At 42.9% G+C, this 22,465-nt stretch overlaps 1 protein-coding gene across 4 annotated transcripts in view; it reads right to left on the reverse strand.

Moving 5' to 3' along the window:
- Positions 1–963: 963 nt before the first annotated feature.
- Positions 964–22,465, reverse strand: part of LOC119187681 (ornithine decarboxylase) — a 45,774-nt gene continuing 24,272 nt past the window's right edge. For all 4 annotated transcript variants that reach the window (XM_075878490.1, XM_075878488.1, XM_075878489.1 and 1 more), the window contains one exon: positions 964–1,664. In XM_075878490.1, coding sequence (XP_075734605.1) covers positions 1,374–1,664 — 291 coding nt within the window. In that variant the 3' untranslated portion in view covers positions 964–1,373. The remainder of the gene's footprint in view (positions 1,665–22,465) is intronic.

Genomic DNA, 22,465 nt, shown 5'->3' on the forward strand with positions numbered 1-22,465 from the left:
TTTTGTCGAATAGATGAGACATATTCAGACCTAAATTATCTGCCTCGCCAGTGAACCAGCCTCATCGAAGATTTGTCAACTATGAAGCGTATACAATTGTAAGTGAAAAAACGATTGGGAGATCCTTAAGCTTCGCCTTTGGGAGTTCAACACGATAGCGATATTTTGCACCTAGTGGATAATTGAAACACTTGTTGCGTGAAATCTTGTTGAACTTGCAAGACACCCGCTACGTGGAATTAAGGTAGTAGACTCAGTAACATGTGTGCATTTGGTAGTGAGCGACCACCTTTAAACCTTGAAGTCACATGATAATCATATGTTCGGGCACCCGATGGCAATGCACGATTGTACCACGCATTGCTACTGCAATATGTCATGTTGTATCGTGAGGGATCTATACAGGACGCGTGTGTCTTTAAACATCAAAGTTATTTCCACTGCGTTTCCTACCAGTGGAAATTACTTTCAGTCTATTCACAAGCAGACTCGTGGCTGTGTGGTAATGCACACGCTTGAATGCAAACGACCCGTTTCAATTCCCACAAAGACGCAGACTGTTTCATTGTTTATTTTATTTGCATCTTTCTCGACCTTTGGGTCAGGCACAAGATGATGACTTTTCACTCACAGCCAATTACACCGCCACCGGAATGTCTGCGAAACAAGCTCTTTATTGCTATCGCGTTAAAATATAATCTTTCATTAAAACTCTAGTGCAGTTAATCACCGTAGGACCAGAACCAGTGTAGCAGTTCACATGGCATTTTACTGTGTACGTGTACTGTAGGAGTACAACACCCGGTAATTTCTACTCCTCCGACAACAGCAAGCACCCCGAAAAGAATTACAACATAACTGTTTGATGTTTGATTATGTCCCCTTTCCCGAAATGTAAAAATAGCGTTCACTAACTGGCAGCTTACCATAAGCACAGTGTATTGATGACATGTTCCCATTGGGTCCTTTGAATACATTTTATTGACTGAAATCATTAGGCACTGCTCAGTTGTAAGCATCAATCCTTTTACAATTAGTTGGCTTTGATCAGGAAAGTTTAAAATGAGGCTAGTCAACACACGCGACGAATGACCTTTTTATGAAAGGGGTAAAAGTTCTCCGAATCAGGTACACGCGAGTGGCTGCGGTTTGAAAGTGCTGTCATGAGCATGAAGTGAAAGAATTGAATCATTATATATATAGAAGAGAACGTGTATAGGGTTTTTGGGAAATTTTACCATACATTTGCTCATAAACACTTGTATTAAAATTTGCTTTCATCAGCCAACGCATGCCCCTAATGCCACTCTGTTGAGTTACAATGAATGCGACAATAGAAGAAATGTTAATCCATGACCCGTGGTGCCTCTGATTCACTTGACTGCGCGCTCCAACTGGGAATAGCCACTGCAAATGGCAGTGGCCGCGGTGCCTTTACTGACGTTCTCGGCGTCATCTGCAGACGTAATGTACATGACTGGAGGCATGCCCGAGCCGTTGAAGCTACAAGCTAGCACCGTTGAATAGGCTCCCACGTTGTCAATGAGAAGCCACTCGTTCACATGCACGGGCCAGAAGAGCAGCCTGTCGAATATCAGGTCTCTTGGGTTGCTGGTGGCGGCCCAGAAGGTGGTCCACACATCCCTGTTCCGGTCATTGTACTCCTAGAAAAATATCTTCTTTTTAAAAGCCTTGATGAATACAACCTTAATAATAAAGGCTTCAACCGGAATGAAACAAATATAGTTGAACTTTGCTCTTCCTTCTGTTTGTGATGCATCGAACCATCCTGTAGCCAGAAACTTGTTTGCAGTATTATCACTTGCCTATTTTCTTTATTAAAAGTATACAACACGTATGCAGGCTTGAAAAAAGTACAAAAAGTGTAAAAATAGAAAATATACGCGGCGAAACATGCACCCAACATTCCGTTATCGCTCTGTGTCTCTATTGCTCTTCGCATTTAAACGGCACCTACGCTTCGGGATGGCTTGTGAGAAAAAAATAAAATGCCACATAATTTCTGAGAATAGTCTGGTATTGCTTAATCATTCTTCGGTTCAACTAACACGTAGCTGTCACTCACATTCCAAGCTAATGCATGCCTACCCATTGAGATTATGTTACTCATGTACTCTTTATGAGGCCCTATATTTACTCATATAGCATTTGTTTTTGTTAAGTTTTTATGGTTGAGAAAAACCTTAACGCAAGTTACACTCATTTAAAATATTCTAATACATTATCCAAGTTTTTGACAATACGGCGCTTTTTTAGAACACAGATATATCTTTAAAAAATGATGTAGTTGTTAACCGTGCCTGTAAGCTGGATAGACCATTTCTACGCCGAGGAGGAAATACTTCACTAGTGCTTCAGTTACACTAAAATATCTAATCAATGATCAATATCGTTTTTTTACCAACTTGCTCAACTTGTGAGGGCTTGTTTGTATGAATAAGTTTTAGGCTATAATATTTAGCCTACATGTCGTTGAAATGACACGAGTGTTAGCAGATGACGCTCGGTATGTCTCACGTCTTCATGCGATTAAAATGAAGATCATTGCCACGCTAGCACGTGCTCGAGCAGCTTCAAAGTATAAAGTGAAGGCTCTGGCAGACCCTTCCTGGTCTGCAATGTGTTCGGACGTCTTTCTTACGCCACCTTATAATCGACGTATTATCCGAAGGCCACAATGACGCATCACAAATAAATTCCAAAGGATCATTACTTTATGAATGCTTTCAGTCAAATTTTGTTTTTAGCAAGTAGTAATGCAACAATACCAAATACTTAAAGAAAGATGACTCATCCTTCCGTCATAAGAATTGGTGTAGCGCCAAAGTCGTAAGCGTCTTAACAAAGGTACGTCGGCGGGTGTTTATTATGCATTGATATATGAGAGCTTGTACAATGTATTTTGGTGTTTGGCAGCTATAGCACCATTTCATGTGGGTGCACCCATCTTGACATCTCTATAGTGGTACATCTCTAACCCGACGAGTATGCCCGTGATAATAACCGTTGCCGTAGGCGAAGTTAAAATACACGTGGGCATAGCATGTAATAAACTCTGCGCAATGATGGCATCCACTGGGACACACAAAAAGTCAGTTTCACCTCAAGGGTGAAACAATTAGTGGGAGAGCTACCAATAGGAAAATCACGCGATGAAGAGCAAGCAGCCCAAAACTTTCAGCGCGCTACTGAAGCACAAAGAACACCCCAAAAGAACACACAGAATGAATGCGAACTACCAGCCACAGCTCAACGCTTAAAATGGAATGCTCAAAGACAAAGCGGGACGCATGAAACGAACACACAAGCCTACATGGGACGAGCACGTAGAAGTAACAACTGTTATAGTTGTTTCTTCTGCATATTTTAGCTCCGCGCTCCTTTCCAAAATGCAGAAGTTGCAGCGAGTGAAGTGATATTCATGCGGTCTGTAACTTCAACACAAACTTTGCGATGATAGCACGCGATGTACCGGCACGGCAAAGCACAAATGGTATCGGGAGAAGGGACACACGCATCACAATGAGTGGGGTGAGGACCCTTAAAGCGCGCTTTTCTCGACATCTCGCTATAGTGTCCCCGAGTCGTGAGTGCCGTCAATGACAAATGGTTCATATAAATAGCTTGCTGTTGATGTGCTGAAGAACGTACTCTTTGTTGCCGAGTCGTTTTGCGCCGCGCGCTGCCGAGCGAAGGGTTGTTGGTTTAATTTACGGCGAGCATTGCTTAGCGTATGGCAGGGGCACTTTGAGCATTTTGTCAACTTATATATGTATAAATACCTAGCCGCTTCCACCTGGGAGCTCCTGGAATCGCCTAATTGACTCGGGGTAGACCAAAATTATTAGGGGTGGTAAGAAGGTAAGACAAATCATGTTCTTACATGACCCGCATCTCATGATTATCAAGTTTGCACCATTCACATACCTTCGTCATTCATTAACGTCGCGTAATATCAAATCTTTATATGTGAAGTTAGAAAAATGGCCATGAGTGCATCAGGAGCGTGGCAGGTAGTCATTTTGTTACACGATACGCATCTCATGATTATCATGTTTTCATCAGCCCCAGGTGGTCAAAATTTCCGGAGCCCTCTACTACGGCGTCTCTCATAATCATATGGTGGTTTTCCGACGTTGAACCCCACAAATCAATCATTAATCATCAATCAAATCATCATGTTTTCATCAGTCACATACTTTCGGCTATTCAAGTCACGCGTTACCAAACTTGGTATATGTGATGCTAGCGAAACGGCCGTGAGCACATCATTAGCATTGCATGTAGTAGTGTTGTTACATGACACGCATCTCATGATTTCCATGTGTGGGTCAGTCTTTTGTGTTCCCCCAGAAGTCATGTCTGACCATACCAGTTTTGCAACAGGTCATCTGAACAAAGCCACCGCATAGCAGCAGGACAATGAAATGTAAATCATGACATTCATGACATACATGTCATAATTTTCATGTTATGATAGGTCACTTTTGCCCGTCATACGGTCATGTTATGCCATACCAATTTTTCACTATCGATACCCAATCAGAACGGCCAGGAGAGCTAAAAGTCGTAGGCGGCTAGATAGATAGATAGATAGATAGATAGATAGATAGATAGATAGATAGATAGATAGATAGATAGATAGATAGATAGATAGATAGATAGACAGACAGGCAGACAGACAGACAGACAGACAGACAGATAGGTAGATAGATAGATAGATAGATAGATAGATAGATAGATAGATAGATAGATAGATAGATAGATAGATAGATAGATAGATAGATAGATAGATAGATAGACAGACAGACAGACAGGCAGACAGACAGACAGACAGATAGGTAAATAGATAGATAGATAGATAGATAGATAGATAGATAGATAGATAGATAGATAGATAGATAGATAGATAGATACGCTAAAGGTCTGCGAAATTTGTTGAAAAGTTCTTTGCATGTAAAACTGACATCGGCAGAATTGAGTCGAGGAATGCAAAGAATTGAAATCAGAGTCACAGAAGGAATCGAACCGAAGTATTCGACATGTCAATCAAGTATTCTACCTCATAACTACGTCAGGTGTCGAAACAGCTTGAGAAAAACTCTCTGCAAGCGTAATGTTAGTGAAACGTCAATTGTCGTTGTAGTGCTGGCTATCTAATTTTTGAACATTATAAATGTACTCCTATATTACAGGCGTCACTTAGTTCAGCGTCAGTTGTATGTTTATGTGACATCCACTGATGTTAGTCTTCGTAGCACAAGCCAAATCCACTATTATCACAAGCATGAACGGTTCATAACACCTTACCGCTTCTGGTGTTTATAATATCCAGGCCCCGCCGCGGTGGTCTAGTGGCTAAGGTACTCGGCTGCTGACCCGCAGGGCGCGGGTTCGAATCCCGGCTGCGGCGGCTGCATTTCCGATGGAGGCAGAAATGTTGTAGGCCCGTGTGCTCAAATTTGGGTGCACGTTAAAGAACCCCAGGTGGTCTAAATTTCCGGAGCCCTCCACTACGGCGTCTCTCATAATCATATAGTGGTTTTGGGACGTTAAACCCCACATATCAATCAATAATATCCATGTTGTTGTTGGCATCGTTACGCAAATTTGCACAACTAGGTATATAAACTATATGTGACTGTTCAATATGTGTGTGTGGAGACAAGATTCTTTATGGCTTCAGCATATTTGGTAAAGTTAGGCTCAAACAAGAAATCGCAACATACAGTAATTTTTCCTCCACATGCCTCACATAACATTGATTCACATGGTACGTGTGATCCAATAAATTGCTTTCTAGTTCATTTCTTCGTCACGAGTCACTATTAGTTTTGTGACGAAAATACATAGGTTTAATCTTGGTGACCCAGAAATCGAACACTTTATTGTCAAAGAAGAAAATGGTTGTGACCTGTTGGATTTTCCTGATTACGTATAACTGAACCAAATTTGCAGACGAATAATGAAGCAATAATTCAGTTTAGGCTAACACATTATTCGTTCAAAAACTTTTTCTAATTCAAATTGCAATTATGTGTTTAAAATTAGAAAAACGTGAAGGTCAAAGTGTCGAGCTTGAATTCACCACTGTGACGTTAACACGTTAACATCAGGGCAACGCCACCAATTTCCAGTGTATTTTGCGTAGTTTGGTCACAATATTTCAATAAAATTTTCCAAAGCTTGCTATTTTCGAGTGCTGTGTTTCATAGAAAACAAAGTAAATTATTAGTACCGAGTAACGATCTCGTGTGCGATAGCCCAATTTCCCAAAATCTATGCGACAACTTCTGCTGCGACAACTTCTAGGTGACGTCATTCCCTATATTTGGCCTTTGCACGTTCTTTTGCTCACCTACAGTTTTCTCCGTTAAGAGATCGTATTTGCTACTTTAAATTGTATTTTCCTAATGCGAGAAAAATTATTTTTATATTCTCTTATGTGCCTTTACAAGAGCATTGACACGATATACGCGCCAACCCAAAAATGATATTTTTCGTTTCTATAGGGTGCACTATCAACAATCTCCACTCAGTGTATCCAGACAAGACGTAAAAAATTTTACTTTGATTTGATTGATATCTGGGGTTACGTCCCAAAATCGCCATATGATTATGAAAGACACCGTAATGGAGGGCTCCGGCTATTTCGACCACCTGGGGTTCTTTAACGTGCACCCAAATCTGAACACACGGGTCTATAACAGTTCCGCCTCCATCGGAAATGCAGACACCAGAGCCGGGATCTCAAACATTAATTTCAAAGTTTTCGTCCTGCAGTATTTGCAAGACAGCGCCACAGTAATATCTCTTATCGCAACACATTAATACGATTCACTAGTATTGGAAGGTGTGAGTCCTGTGTGTCATAGAGTTTCCTATAAATACACTTTAGGGAACTATTTCACAGTTGTTCATGGAAGCTGTAACGCACGGTACTTCAGCCAGCAAGAGAATGATGGTATAGTGCATGATTTGTTTTCGTGTTCGTTTTTTTCGTCTCCATTTGGTTCCGTGTGGCCTGAATCCACTTTGCCGAAAGACAAAGCTAAGCAAAGGTTCAGCAGTTACCCTTTACCACCTTGGTTTTTAAAGACGATAGTCTTTCTTGGGGACCTTCAAAAGTTTTGGTGTGTCTGTCTGTACATTTGTTTGTCTGTTTGTCTGCCCTTACCGGTACCATAAACAGCACCAAATTGGCCAAACGATACTCCGAATGGCCGACCTCATCCTCAGCGCCTACCAATATTGCTCAAAATGCAGCGTTCATATTTGTGCGATTGTCAATCAAAAAGCAATTATTGCGCATATCTGAGGCACTAGAACAACACGTCTATAGTATGTATATGTATCTCTTACTAGAAAAGGCATATATAAGTAATTATCAGGACCGCAGCGTTTATCACGTTGCGCTGACCAGGCAACGCTTGCACGAAAAGGCAAGTGTTTCCGACGCTTTGCTAAGACGCCACGGTGGAGGCACCTACCCATGGCCTTGCGTTCTACACCTTATCACCTCCGAGACGGGCACGCAGGGTGCACGTGCTTCATTTTCCAAAATAGTGGTCATGTGTCACGTGTGACGTGACTTTATTTGCTCGTTCGCCTCAACTGCACACTCGACGCACTTCACTGCAGCGCCTCAAGTGTACCATTCACCGACTGTCTTGCGCAGTACATCAAACAAACGTTTCGTTGTCTCTCTACAGACGCAAGATTATCGTCTTTCGACGACATTTCCCATGTAACATGCAGATATGGGGCGATTTTGTATATTTTCACACGGACACCACAAAACTCAGTTGAACTCCATCAACGTAATAATCTCCTAGACAATTCAATGAAGTTCAACGTAATAATCTCCTAAGAAGATTAACCCAGCCGCAAGAGGCTCATTGTGAATGCAAGAAGTGGGGTGCAGTTGTGAGAGGGCCTCGAGAAGAGAAAAACAACACAGGCGCACACTCGCAACTAGATGTTTATAGAAGAGGAAACACATATATAGCTCACAAAAATCGTCCCATCGTAAAAGTTCCCTCGGCTAAAAAAAAGAAGAAAAACAGAAAAAAACTGAAAGGACTATCGCTGTTCACACAAGAAAATCATCTCGGTGCATACGCCTAAACAGAAAAAATTTAAAAAAAAAACTAATAGGAAATCGCAGGTGAATGAAGATAACAAAAGTATTAGTGCGGCGTTTTAACGGAATATGCCTACCCCTTCTCTGAAATGGCAATAGGCAGTTGACTGACACATCTTTCCCCAAATGGCGATGTACAAAGCCCCGATTAATTGATGGGCGGTTTTATCTATATGCCTAGATTGCATTGATGGTCGCGTCAGCAAAAATGGGTGCAGCCGCACATGGTGCAATTCTGTGCCAAGTGGGTACCTTCTTTTGAGGACACCACTCTGTTATGCTTCTGTAAGCGAATATTTACAGAACAGTTGGTTTTGCCCACGTATACACGGCCGCATGACATTGGTATCAGGTGCATAAAGCCCGCAACACTGTGAACAAAAGGCGAGATGTGTTTGGCTTGACACCCCTCATATTTTAGGCACTTTGTTTGCGGCTATCTATCTTTCGCATTCAGAGCTGAGAAAGCCACTTTCACACGAAACGGTTAGCCGTGTTCTTCAGCCAATAGGACATCTTATGAATAAAAGTGATAACTGCTGATTTAGATGTGTGTGACTTTTCATTTTCTTTTTCTTGTGGCTCCTAATCTAATTTCGCACTCCTTAATAACTTCTGGGCTGCCTCTCGCATTACTGTATGCGGGAAACCGACACCTCCTTGTAGTTGATTGCTTTGTAGTTGACTGCTGAAGCTGCCGGGTAGATTGTCTGGATATGATTTGGTTAAGGCGGCTCGTGAGCAAAACACTGCAATCCCCATTTCCGCAATTTTTAAATCTCCTGAATCAAAATGAAGTATTGCCTTTTCTGAACATTTAAATTATGATTGGTCTATACGTGAGGTTTAACGTCCTGAGACCACCATATGATTATGAGAGACAACGTAGTGGAGGGCTCCTGAAGTTCTGACCACCTGAGGTTCTTTAACGTGCACTCAAATCTAAGTACACGGGGCTTCCGCATTTCCGCCTCCATCGAAAGGTATGGCAAGCATACATGGCTATCTTCAGCCGTTACCCTTGAATCTGAATACTCTTTTAGCAATTTAACTGTGAATTTTAACCCAGAACCGTATTCTCGAAACAGATTCGAAAATCGGAAACCTTCCGTTCTAAACAACCTGGAGTAATGAACGCAAGAAAGTAATTTTCATACCTAACCATTTTTGTTGCCACAATTCCCAAATTTTCATTATTCTCTTTGTCCTTTCTCCTTAGAAAAATACTGCGAAGAACGGGCGAACCATCAGAGCCAACGCAAAGCCCTTTCTTTTGTAAGAACTGTTTGTATTCTCATTCCAAGTATGTGTTTCACAAGTAAGTGGGCAATAGCTACAAAAAGTGCTGACTGACAAACTACAGGAAGTACGGAACTCTAACTCGCCATTTTTTCAGTTATGCATAATCGAACGCTTTTTAAAAAGTACAAAGCATAGAATAGTAAATGCTTCTACGTCCAAGCTAAACTACTGGCATGCACCTGGGTCATATGTTTAAAAAAAACTTACAAGTGCCTCAGAGTTCGGGATGTTAAACGAGTCACACCCCAAAATGTGTTCTCTTCTTCAGTCCCTCTTACGTACTGCAGCCCACTTCTTGCATTCACAATGAACCATTACCGACTCGCACAGATGACTGTTTTGCTTCAAAAAGCCCAGTACGCTTTGCTGCACCCTCTCTAGTCAAAATATTTTGCGTCTAATTGCTCTAAAGCCCTACCGTGGTGTTCTAGCGGCTAAGGTACTCGGTTGCTGATCTGACAATCACGGGATGAAATCACGGCTGCGCCGGCTGCATTTTTGATGGAGGAAGGACTGCTGGAGGCTCGTATGCTGAGATTCGCGTACACGTTAAATAACCCCAGGCGGTTGAAATTTTCGGAGCCCTGCACTACAGCGTGTCTCATAATTGTATGGTGGTTTCGGAACGTTAAACCCCACATAATAATAAAATCAAATTAATTATTATAAGAAAACATTTCCAATTTAACGTGCGAAGATATAAACTATACTTTATTTACATCAAAACAATAAGATTTTTTTTTTAATTTTTCACATACGCGTTCACGAGCAAGCATTTTGGCTGTAATGTTGACATGAGTACTGGTTAACACCGTACGTTTGTTAGGGTACGCATTTTCTCTATGCATGCCAACTGTAAGTTTTCGCTGAGCGTCATGAAGTGGCACTACCACGCCAATCATAATGCCTTTTATAATATCGAATAAGCAAAAGTTTCATGTTCAGTGAAAAAAACTGCTACGAATGGGTCAACCAACAGTTCGCATGAAGTGCCGGCACAAAGACCGGCGTTGACGAAGAAGGAAATAAGACCGTGTCAACCCCTGCTATGAATTTCGGCAGTGCTGAGGTAGAATAAAGAGCACAATAAGAAGAAGTGAACGAGTTACAGAAATGTAAACACCATGGTGCGCACGGACAGGATGGCCGGCACGGACTCGAAAAAACATCTTCAAAATGGCGACACGGAGATTTTTCTTGAGGCATGGTGTGGAAAGTACAGAAACTTGCATGCCCATTTAGTTTTCGTTCAACACACTTGATGAGAGTAATATGCAGTGGAAGTTTACATGTTTGATGAAAGTATTATGCAGTGAACACACTTGATGAGAGTAATAATAAACGCAGTTGACGAGAGTATTATTACGTGAAAGTATAATATTGATAAAGTTCACTGTTGTGTGAACTGTGGCTGTTTTGTGTTTGCAGTTTTTGCCGTACGTACAAATTGTTAGAAAAAAAAAACAGTTTACGTCATCAGAAATGATTGCCGTACTTCCTCTGCAAAAGCTGTGTTTAAATTTATTGACGTAAAGAAGATCATGTGACATGAAGTGCATCTCTGAAGTCGAAGAGACGAGAGAGTTAAACGCAGTTCCCAAGTACCCGTGTGACGGGGGTATTCGGCTCACCAATTCTAATCATCTCACGAAGCTCACACCAGTCCACTGTTTCGTTTGCAACGAAATGAAAACGCAGCAATAAACAAAGCTGCAACTGCGTTTGAAGTCCGCAAGCACGACGACTAGGTGAATCCGTGTATTACCCATCATTCCCATGGTGGCGGGATGGTCACAGCACCACAGCCCCTTCTAGTTATTTTTAAGAAACTCTGTGCTTTATGCTATATGCAGCCTGAATCCCAGAAATCACAGCCAGGGATTCTGGATGAACATTCACTCGTCATTATGTTTGAGGTGTTTTTTTTTCTAAAAGAGCTATTGCTTGATACGTGGGGTTTAACGTCCCAAAACCACCATATTATTATGAGAGGAGCCGTAGTGCAGAGCTCCGGAAGTTTCGACGACCTGGCGTTCTTTAACGTGACCCAAATCGGAGCACACGGGCCTACAACATTTCCGCCTCCATCTGAAATGCAGCCGCCGCAGCCGGGATTTGAACCCGCGACCTGCAGGTCAGCAGTCGAGTACCTTAGCCACTGGCCACCGCGGCGAAGTTTCGTAAAAGAGCCGAATGAGGGAACCAAAACTAAGCAAAATTTTACGTGAACATGAAGCATTCCTAAGTATCTGCAATTTCTAGTACAGTTATAGTCAAAATGGGGCAATTTCTTATTTTACCCTAAGGTCAAAAAAACAGTTTTAATTAAAAATTTGCCAAGTACTCAAACTGTTTCAATCAAAGTGAGCCACGCTCATTAAAGCAGCGCTGCGCGAACGAACATAATAAAAACAACCAACATGGTCCCACCCAAAACATTTATTTCGGGTCTTGGTTGCTTTGTTATCGTATTTACGTTTTTTAGTTGAGGGATATGATGTTAAAGAGTACGAGGCTGACTTGCCTCTTTCTTTTTGCACCTTGGTGATTCTTTGCGACTTTAGCGCAACAGTATTTTATCATCCGTCTACTCCAACGCGGAATACTTGAAATAAAATAGGCACGAAATAAAGATTTGGGCGTCTATCTATTCCCTGAAGAAGAAGAAGTGTTTAGAAACAGCATGGCGTAAAACTAACAGGAACACTTTTCAAGGTCTTCGATAGATGCCATGGAAACAAGAAAACACTGATGGCAGTTCAGAATGGTGCGCATTTTGCCAGGAAGGACCACTCGCTCTATGAGTCTAGTAATCGCCATTATGCCCATGCGTCGAAGGACGGCACCGACGGAAGCGCACGTATTATGTCAATTCAATCGCAAAATATTGCTATACCGTATATTCAAACCATTTTACACTCATTTTATTAGCTCATTCTATTCCAAGTGAAATTTTTCAATCTATATGAGTCAAATAGAAATTTTACTCCACAATGCTGCCAATATTTAGCTATGTATATTTTCGCCACAATATAAATTTGTGGTATTAATCGGAGAGAAACATACTGGCAAAAAGCTGTTTCAGCAGGCCCAACCATATTGTCAGTAGAAGAAAGGTGCGTTTTTTATGAGTTTGATTGAATGTTCGTATGGCTTTTTTATGAAAAAAAAAAACGCCCCATTTATGCGAACCACATACGAATGACAGCAAACTGACAGCTGTTACTGGTCTGTCTCGATTTGCAGTCTTTCCGTGACGTCTGACAGGTGCTCATGTGTCGCTGCGAAGCCGCCCTCTCCATATACTGAAACTGAAATCGCCCTTTATATGCGGAGCAGCTCTTTGACTAGCCTGTGTACTGCGGTCCCTCCGTAAGAACGCACCGCGCGCCGCAGATTTTGGTGCGGAGCCAAGTTGCCATATTGCCCTTTATATGCGGAGCAGCTTTTTGACTAGCTCTGTGCTGTGGTCCCTCCGTACGAACGCACCGCGTGCCACAGGTTTTGGTGCGGAGCCAAGTAGGTCACGCCCCTGCTGCACATTGACGTCACGCTCTCCTCGCAGTGCGCACTGACGCCAGTCTCTCCCTCCCTTGCCATGATCTCGCAGCGGTGCCTGCAGCTGCCGTCTCGTCCGTTCGGCCACAACGCCTGCCGTTACCGCCACTTCCTACACCATCGACTTGTCGGTTCACGCTCAATAAAGTTGACGTGCACCTAACGTACTCGTTGAAACGTGTCTTTACGTGTCACCTAAAAGACTTACGCCTGCCATCGCTTCAAAAGAGTCTTCCAGCGCTCACCCAAACACCCGCGATATCCTCATTTAACCCGTGACGCCACCCGTGCACAGCGCTGCTGCTCTGCATTCGATCAGGGTTCCCTTAAGAGAAAGGGTCAAAGGTTTTGGGGCAGAGTACCTAAAATATATTTAATACATTCTCAGGCTCCACGACACTTTCTCTGTTCAGGATTTTGTACGCCCATGTTGTTATAAGGGCAACAACCTGAAGTTATTCAAAATTCGTGTTCTAGGGGTTCGCCATTCAGGTGCCCTTATAAACTGTGATTTTGCTAGTTTACTCAGTATTAGTATGTCTAATAAGAAACATGCAGGAGTGGTAGTGCACACTTGAACACGCCGAATGACTGCTGAGTATTTCGACACCACTTCCTAAGAAGACCATGTTTGAGAAGCCTGTAATATTTACAAAATGTTGAACTTCATTTACATATACGTAAAATCGCCAATGACTGTTGAAAGTGTGTGACAGAGCTTTAATTTCATCTTTCTACTGGCAGAACTTGCACATACAAGTTGATGGCATTGTGCAACGTTTAGCCATAGCACCAGTAATGTCTGCGGTGGCCATATATGAACGAACAAAAAGAAAAACGTCAATGATGCCTTCTTCATAAGAATAGGTATAGTAGAAAAGTTAAAAGTGCCTTTACTGGAGTAGTGAAGGTTGGTACAATTTTAATTATGAAGACTTATGCGGGTTTGTAAAATTTCTATTGGTGTTTGGCAGCTATTGCACTGTTTGACGTAGATGCACCCACGCTTTCACCTAGTGTCTTATCTTGATCGCGACACTAAAGCCCATAATCTTGATTTATTCATTGTAGTAGCTGATGTTTTAACTTGAAAGTGTTTAATTGCGGGGTCCACCAGGGATACGGTCACAAATTTCTGTCAAGGATATAACGCTTCACCTTATATACTAACAAATTGCAAAGAAAAAAAAAATAGAAGAAAAAAATTGGCAGATCCCAAGGAATCGATGATTTGCGATGCACAAAGAAGGGAGGTTGATATGTCATTTTAAATCAGCACAACGTTACGAGGCGGACGTAAATTATGCCTTACATGCTTTCCATGTCATAAATAAACGAAGACGAGATAAATCACGTGTCAATTACCTTCGTCGTCCATTCAAGTCACGTTATACCAAATTTTGTATATGTGAAGCTAGCAAAACTTCCGCGAGTGCTTCATTAGCGTGGTATGTTTTCATGCTCTTGCGTGACACGCATGTCATGATTATGTTTGCATCAGTCATATACCTTAGTCATCCATTCACATCCCGTAACACTAAATTTAGTATATGTGAAGCTAGCGAAACGACCACGAGCGCACTATGAGCGGAGCATGTAGTCATGTCTTACATGAGAGGCATGTAATGATTATCATGTTTGAACGTGTCCTTTACCTTCGTCGTCCATCCGCATCAGGTAAGGCAAAATTTGTTATATGTGAAGCTAGTGATACGTCCACGGGTGCATCACGAGCGTGGGACGTAGTCATGTTCTCACATGACACACATCTCATGATTATCACGTTTGTACCCTTCTTATGCCTTCGCCATCTATCCTCCTCCAGTAATACCAAAGATGTTATATGTGAAGCTAGCGAAACGACCGTGAGCGCACCATGATCGTGACGTGTAGTCGTGATTTACATCACTTGTATGTCATGATTTCCACGTTAGGGTCTTCTCTTGTATTCCTCATGCAGTCATGTCCTACCATACCAGTTTTTCAACATGTCATGCGAACGAAACCACCACAAGAGCAGGGAGCTTTTTAATGACATTGATGACTTACATGTAATGATTTTCATGCCATGACTAGTCACCAATGCTCGTCGTAGAGTGATGTTGCGCCATAACGATTTCGTTATAGATCCCAATATGTACTCAAAGTCGCCGAAGTTTGCTAAGAAATTCTTTGCACCTAAAAGTAAAACCGCAGCGCGTTAGACCAGTGACCTCTCACTTTGACGCACGCGACGCCAACAACAAAGCCACAAACCGTAGATTGGTGATCTTCTTTACAGCCAGCTATTCAAATAAACCATGTACTGTTGGCAGTACTCAGAGCTCAGCAACATCAGCACGTTTTTGTTATGAGTAGAGAGATGGCACGCGTGCTCTCTAAAGGTCGTCGCCCCGCACATTGCGATGCACAAGGGCCTCCGCCTGGCGTGCGCTTATCGCAGAATACGAGCGCTTTTTTCTTCTTTGCTTCCGCCGCTAGTTCAATTACAAGTTGCAGTGGTTAAAGAGAGCACTTCGTGTTCCCTTTAATCACTTGAACTTCAACCATTTACCCTGCTGCCACGGCCGTGTTTACGAAAGAAGCGTGGCTCACAAACGGAAAAGTAGGAATATTGACAGTTCTTCGCGCTCGTGCTGTGTATACTTGTGCGTTCGTTTTGTGTATTTTTCACTTTGTTGAAGCCGCGGGCTTCAAGTGTCAAGCTGTGACAGTTGTTTGCCCGCAATCGTCCTGTGTATGCTCATTTCATGCGCACTTTCCCATTGAAGTGTCGCTGTAAGTTTTGTGTAGCTTGCCATTCTTCGCGTGACATTGCAAATTGGGGTTGTAGCATTAATTCCTTCGCCCTTTTGGCGAAACAGTGCTCAATAAATGCTCAACTACCTCTGTGAAAATACCTTTCACTTTACTGTTATACCGATTCTTAAAAAAGAGATCAGCCACTTTTTATATCATATACCTGGACACAGCCTATCACAAATCCCGAGCAAAGATAACATCAACAAGCACAATATAAGCAGTGGTACTCGGTATACAGCTCAAAGCGTCCTTATGATTGAAGACAGAAACTCCACGGTGTGTGCTTCAGTACAGGCGTAACCTACGCCTGTACTGACGCATACACACTGTACCACACTGCGCGAAGCAACAAAGGAGGCAGGAGTTTGTAGTTTGAGCAGTGAACGCGCACAAGCGTTAGGTCCTGCTTGCCTTTGTGTCGCTCCATCAAGGCGCGATATTAGATTTATTTAAGCATCCACAACCCTTTCGAGGGCACCCAACTGGATCTGTCTAATTAGCTGCCGATACCGTCACCTCCCCGCAGTGTTTACTGCAACAGTTATATTAGTTGACCCTATCGCACTTGAGGTATTCGCCGGTGAGACATCGTTGGTGCCTGCAGAAGGTCCACTCCTCCGACTACTTTGGCCTTCAAGCAAGGCCTCTGGGGACGCAATATCAGACGCAAGGCTCTAACTGCGTAGTTGGTGCTATTATTCGGTGCACAGTCAGTGCATAGTCGGTGCAAGTAAGTTTCATGCCATACTACTTCTCGTCATCGATCATACCAGGCGGAACCACGTGCCATGCATACCGAGCGCATCTTGTGAACCAGTATGTCTGAGAGATATACGGTGCTTTGTGGAGTACGTTGCATTTGCCTCGTACGTTGAGTCGGTAAAGCGGGGGCGCTTAGCTCCATGGGCGAAAGAGTCGGAGGCTCGATGACCAGCGGGGCATTTTTTAAAGACGATAGTCACTCTTGGGGACCTTCGACGCAAAAATTTGGTCTGTCTGTTCATTTCTGTGTCCACCATTAATGATACTGCATATTCTAAACGCCATGAGCCAAGACACCAACGGCCGACCCAGTACGCAGCGCCCATCAATGTTGCTCAAGATTTAGCGTTCATACTAGTGCGATTGTTAATTAAAAAGCAATTATTGCGCATATCTGACGCACCATAACAACACGTCAATATTATGTATGTGTGTCTTTTACTAGAAAACGTATACATAGGTATCATCAGGACAGTAGCGTTTATCACGCTGCGCTGACCATGCAAAGCTTGGACGAAAAGGCAAGTGTTTCCAATGCTTTGCCAAGACGACACGGCGGAGGCACCTACCCATGGCCTTGCGTTCTACATTTTATCACCTCCGAGACGGGCGCGCAGACTACGCGTGCTTCGTTTTCCAAGATAGCGTTCATGTGTCACGTGTGACGTGATTTGATGCGCCCATTCGCCTCCACTGCACGCTCGAGTCAATCTAACGCAGCGGCTAAAGTATACCATTAACCGATTTTCTTGAGCAGAACATCAAATAAACGTTTTGTTGTCTCTCTAGACGCAAGACTATTGTCTTTTGACGACATTTGCCATGTAACATGCAGATATGGGGCTAATTGTTCATACCATCACACGGCTACCACCAAGCTCTGTTGAACTCCATCAACGTATTAATCCCCTAGGTAGTTCAACAGAGTTCAACGTATTAATTTTCTAGGCAGTTCAACACCGCCCCAAGAGGCTCGTTATGAATGCAAGAAGTGGGGCGCAGTTGTGAGAGCGCCTCGGGAAGAGAAGAACAACACAGGCGCACACTCGCAGCTAGATGTTTATAGAAAAGGAAACACATATATAGCTCATGAAAACTGTCACATCGTTAAACTTTTCTCGGCTAAAAAAACAGAAAGCACTGAAATGAATATTTCAGAATCAGCTTGGTGCATACGCCTAAACAGAAAATATTAGAAAAATAATAGGAAATCGCAAGTGGATGAACATAAAAAGTATTAGTGCAGCGTTTTAACGAAATATGAGTACCTCTTCTCGAATGATTGATTGATTTGTGGGGTTTAACGTCCCAAAACCACCATATGATTATAAGAGACTCCGTTGTGGAGGGCTCCGGAAATTTCGACCACCTGGGGTTCTTTAACGTGCACCCAAATCTGAGCACACGGGCCTACATGAGTACCTCTTCTCTGAAATGGCAATAGGCGGATGACTGACACATCTTTCCCGACTTGTCTTGACGCGGAAAGCTCGGATTAATTGACGGGCGGTTTTATCTCTATGCCGAAATTGCATGAATGGTCGCGTCAACAAAGAAAAAAAGTGTGCAACCGTACATGGTGCGATTGTGTGCCAAGTGGGTACCTTCTTTTGGGGATATCGCTCTGTGATGCTTCTGTAAGCGAATATTTACAGAACAGCTGGTTTTGCCTACGTATACACGGCCGCATGACAGTAGTATCAGGCACACAACGCTTGTAACACAGTGAACAAAAGGCGAGCTGTGTCAGAACTGACACCTCTCATATTTTAGGCACTTTGTTTGGGGCTGCTATTTTTTGCATTTGGAGCCCTTGGCTTTGCATTCTACACCTTATCACCTATGAGACGGGTGCGCACGCCCATCTCAGAGCCGCACGCGCCGCTTTCCAAGATAACTGCCAGATAGCGCTCATGTCTCACGTGTGACATGACTTGAAGCACTCGTTTGCCTCGGCTGCATGCTTGAGGCACTCTAACGCAGTACCTCCAGAATACCATTCACCATTTTCTTGCGCAGAACATCGAATAAACATTTTGTTCACTCTCTTCTGACGCAAGGCTATCGTCTTTCGACGACATTTTCAGATTAACATGCAGATACGGGGCCATTTTTTTTCACCGTTATTTCACACGAACGTGTTTTATGACGGGGTCCACCACGGTATATAACATGGGTCCACATGTCATATTCGTGACGTGCTTCCGTCACGGATATGACGATGCGAAATATATAACACATAGCAAAAGAAAACAACAAGAATACCAGGCTCTTTCAGTGGCCGTCGAACCAACGACAATTCGATTCGCTGCGCGTGGCGCTAATTGCTGGCGGGAAACCATTTATATACACCATGTATACGCTTGGCGATCCTCAGAGCTTCGTTCTTGCAGTGCGTTTATGTCATCAGTAGAGAGATGGCGCTCAGGTCTGGCGTTGGGCGCGCTCTGAAGGTCGTCACTTCTAGCCTTTAGCTATTCGTTGAGTGCCGCCTTCACAAAGAACAGTTGCTCCTGCGCGCTTTATCAGACTCGTTATTCCGGCACGCACGAAAGTCGCTTCCCTCGCAGCCGCGGTGCCATTTACGAAAGAAGCACGCTGCGTGCACACGAAGAAATAGAAAGCCTGACAGTTCTTTGCGCTTTTCTGGTGTATACCTGTGCGCCTGCTTCATCCGTCCTTTTGTTTGCGTAGGGCGCTTTATTTGTCAAGCTGTGATAGTTGATAACCCTCGAATGTCATGTGTATGCTCATTTTGTGCGTGCTTTCTTCTTGAGCTGCGCTGTAAGCTCCAAGCTGGTTGTCGTTCTTCGCGCGACTTTGCAATGTGTCGCCGTCGCATTCATACCTTCGCCATTGTTGGGGAACAATGCACAAGGATTCCTCAACTTCCTCTGTGAAGACATGTTTCACTTTTCTGTGTTATAGTTCTAAAATAAGAGATCAGCCATGTTTTTTTTTAAGTTTTGGTCCGACGTATCCGAGACAGAAATGCGTCATTAAAGTTTTTGTGAACCCCAGAATAAAGCAATTTTGTGTTAAAAGATTGAGCATTGCGCCAGCCTTGGCAAGCTAAACCAATTCGAAACGAGCTTTTTTGGCGTGAAATGTGAGCTTTTGTGGTGAGATCCCGCAATAAATGAGATATGCTAAGACGTCAGTGTATGGTGCCCGGCAGTTTTTAATTGAAGAGCGCTTGATCAAAACGGTTCGGGGGACTCACTGAGGTGGTTAAAAAAAGAACTTATCGAGAGTACTAAGACCTACCCTACGTGCTTGCAGTTTGATCACGTCTTTCATGACCATCTTGAGCGAGCATGAAATGACGTGAGGCGGTGGGGAGACGCTGGAACAGCAACATCGTACTTTTCATTTAAAGACCTCACCATGCGCGTCCTCTTCTTATGGAGAGAAGGGAGAGCACAGCTTCGAGTAGCCGCGGGCCCGCTCTCTCGCTACGGGCAGAAGGCATGGCGCCGTGTCAGAAAGCCAAGCTCTGACGGGCTGCAACGCGCACATGTGGTTAGCCGTTAAAGGCCCGTGTGCTCAAATTTGGGTGCACGTTAAAGAACACGGGGGGTCGAAATTTCCGGAACCCTCCTTTATGGCGTCTCTCATAATCACATGGTGGTTTTGGGACGTTAAACCCCACATATAAATAATTAAATCAGCCCTTAAGAGAGTGGTCGCGATCGCTGGAGCGCGCGCTATGCCGGCCACCATCAGAGGGCGGCTAGTATACCTTTCTACGGGCAGTGCTTTCAACTCCAAGAGACTGTGCGGAAAGAGCATCTCTCGCTGTAGCGGTCGAATTCTGTTACACCAGCGTTTTGTACAGCTGCGCGAGGTCAGCTACAAAAGAGTTAGCTGCAAGCCTCACTTCGTATACCAATACGATTGTTCTTATTGCTCTCAGCGCTTCGTATCGCGGTGAAACTGATTTGTTTAAATGGGTAAGCCAGAGCAATATTAGAGTGAGTTGAACTCCAACCAGTATTTCTTTAGTTCGATGCCCTGATATCCTGCCCCTTAAACATACATGCGTCTTCAATATCACAATAAGTGTCACCACAAAGCCATCGTAGTGAAAATCATGTAATTTCATAATTCACTGCTTATAGTCACTATCTCGTCACTTGAAATATTTATTTTCAAAACTAGTATATCATTTCTAGTGAGAGTAATCTCAACATCTCTGCAGTATTACGACCAGGCTGTTTGACATTTATCTTTATTACACGTTAGGGAGTTATGCTCGTGCATCAGTAATATTTCACAGTATCCAACAAAAACAGGTGGATTTTTGCAGAAATACAGTAAGTAAGTGTGTAGATGGTCACTGTATTTTTGTTTCATAATAACAAATCTCAACTGAGATGTTACAAAAATCTCTTCACTGCAAGAGGACCTGACTTTGCTGCAAGTGAAGTCAGGTTAACACACACTATAAAAACTGTGGAGGGTATCGCAGGAGTAAAAAGGCCAAGGTACACTTCAAAGTGTTTTTAAACTCTAGCAAAGCATGAGATGAAGTGAAATTCAATTTCATTCTCTATGAAATGAGAGCTTTCTACTCTTCCGCTCTTTGAGAGAGTGAAATGCCCATATACTTTCGGGCATGAGAGAGTAAAACACGAATATACGCCTGCTATTGTTTACCTTTAGATGCGTCGGCACCTTGGGAGTGATTAGCACTTCCTAATAACCACACATATATACATCAAAACAAACAGCCTTTGTTTGTTGAGGAATTACAGGTGATTATTAAAATAACACCGTTTCCAGCACGCGCCAGTGAAATTCAGTGTATTAGAAGGCACTTGAAACTCCTAATAAACACGTTTTTAGCTTTGAATCAGTGTATTGAAATTACCGAATACTACCTCATTCAATCGGTCACGATCAAAACTCAACGCAAATGGCTGTGAAATTCTTTTTATATTAATATTCATATTTTTGCTACGACTATCGCACAAAGGCGATGGTGTCGTCAGCCTAACGTCCAGTGCGGCTACAGTCAAGTATTGTGGCTTTAGTCGTAGAAAGTGGACAACAATGATCGAAAATAAGCCCAAGGAGGTGAAAAAAAAAACTAAATTGTTTAGTGTAAACTTCTAAGCGTGATGTTTCGTACGCAGAAATGACTAACCACTAAGCCCGTCAGTGCAAATGACGTTCGTATAATTTGTTGCGCTAAACTTCCTTTTCCTACTGTAACAAAAAAAAAACCGTGTCGGATAGAGGTTCCAATCTCACAAAGCACAAAACAGCACAGTAAACATGTTAGCTGCAGTCTGAATAATTTTGAGAAGAGCTGAGACACCTAAATTTATGCGTCTAAGCAATAAAATGCAGGAATGTCACCAACATTACTTATGACAAAAAACTAAATAGCCATCAACCTTCTGTCAGTGCGGTGTAGTGGTTAGCGTGGCGGGCTAGCAGTCTGTAGTGCGTCTTGGTAGAATGTTCGAGTACCATTCAGTCAAGTTTTTTTTTCATCTTTAGTTTCTTCAGTTTTTGTCGTAGTGTTCGTATTTAGCTATACTTACCACCCGCATGCGTGGAGATTCATCAAAAACAATTCAAAATCCTGATGTGGCCTCAATTTATGCTATTTTTTCGTGAGGTGTACTGTTACTCTCTTCGATGGGGTCCTGCTACTCTGCTTCGAGTGGCGTTATGTTACTCTGTTGAGGGGGAGTGCTTTTACACGTTCGGGGGAATCACTGTAATCGGCCTGAACAAGAGGTGATATAAAGAGAGTGAAATATGGGACAAAAAGTGCTCTCCGAAAGAGAGTGCGCAGCACTGTCTAAGTTTTAGAGTGCACACACTCCTATATATATATATATATATATATATATATATATATAT

The sequence above is a fragment of the Rhipicephalus microplus genome, chromosome X, assembly GCF_043290135.1.
Source record: "Rhipicephalus microplus isolate Deutch F79 chromosome X, USDA_Rmic, whole genome shotgun sequence".
NCBI lineage: Eukaryota > Metazoa > Arthropoda > Arachnida > Ixodida > Ixodidae > Rhipicephalus > Rhipicephalus microplus.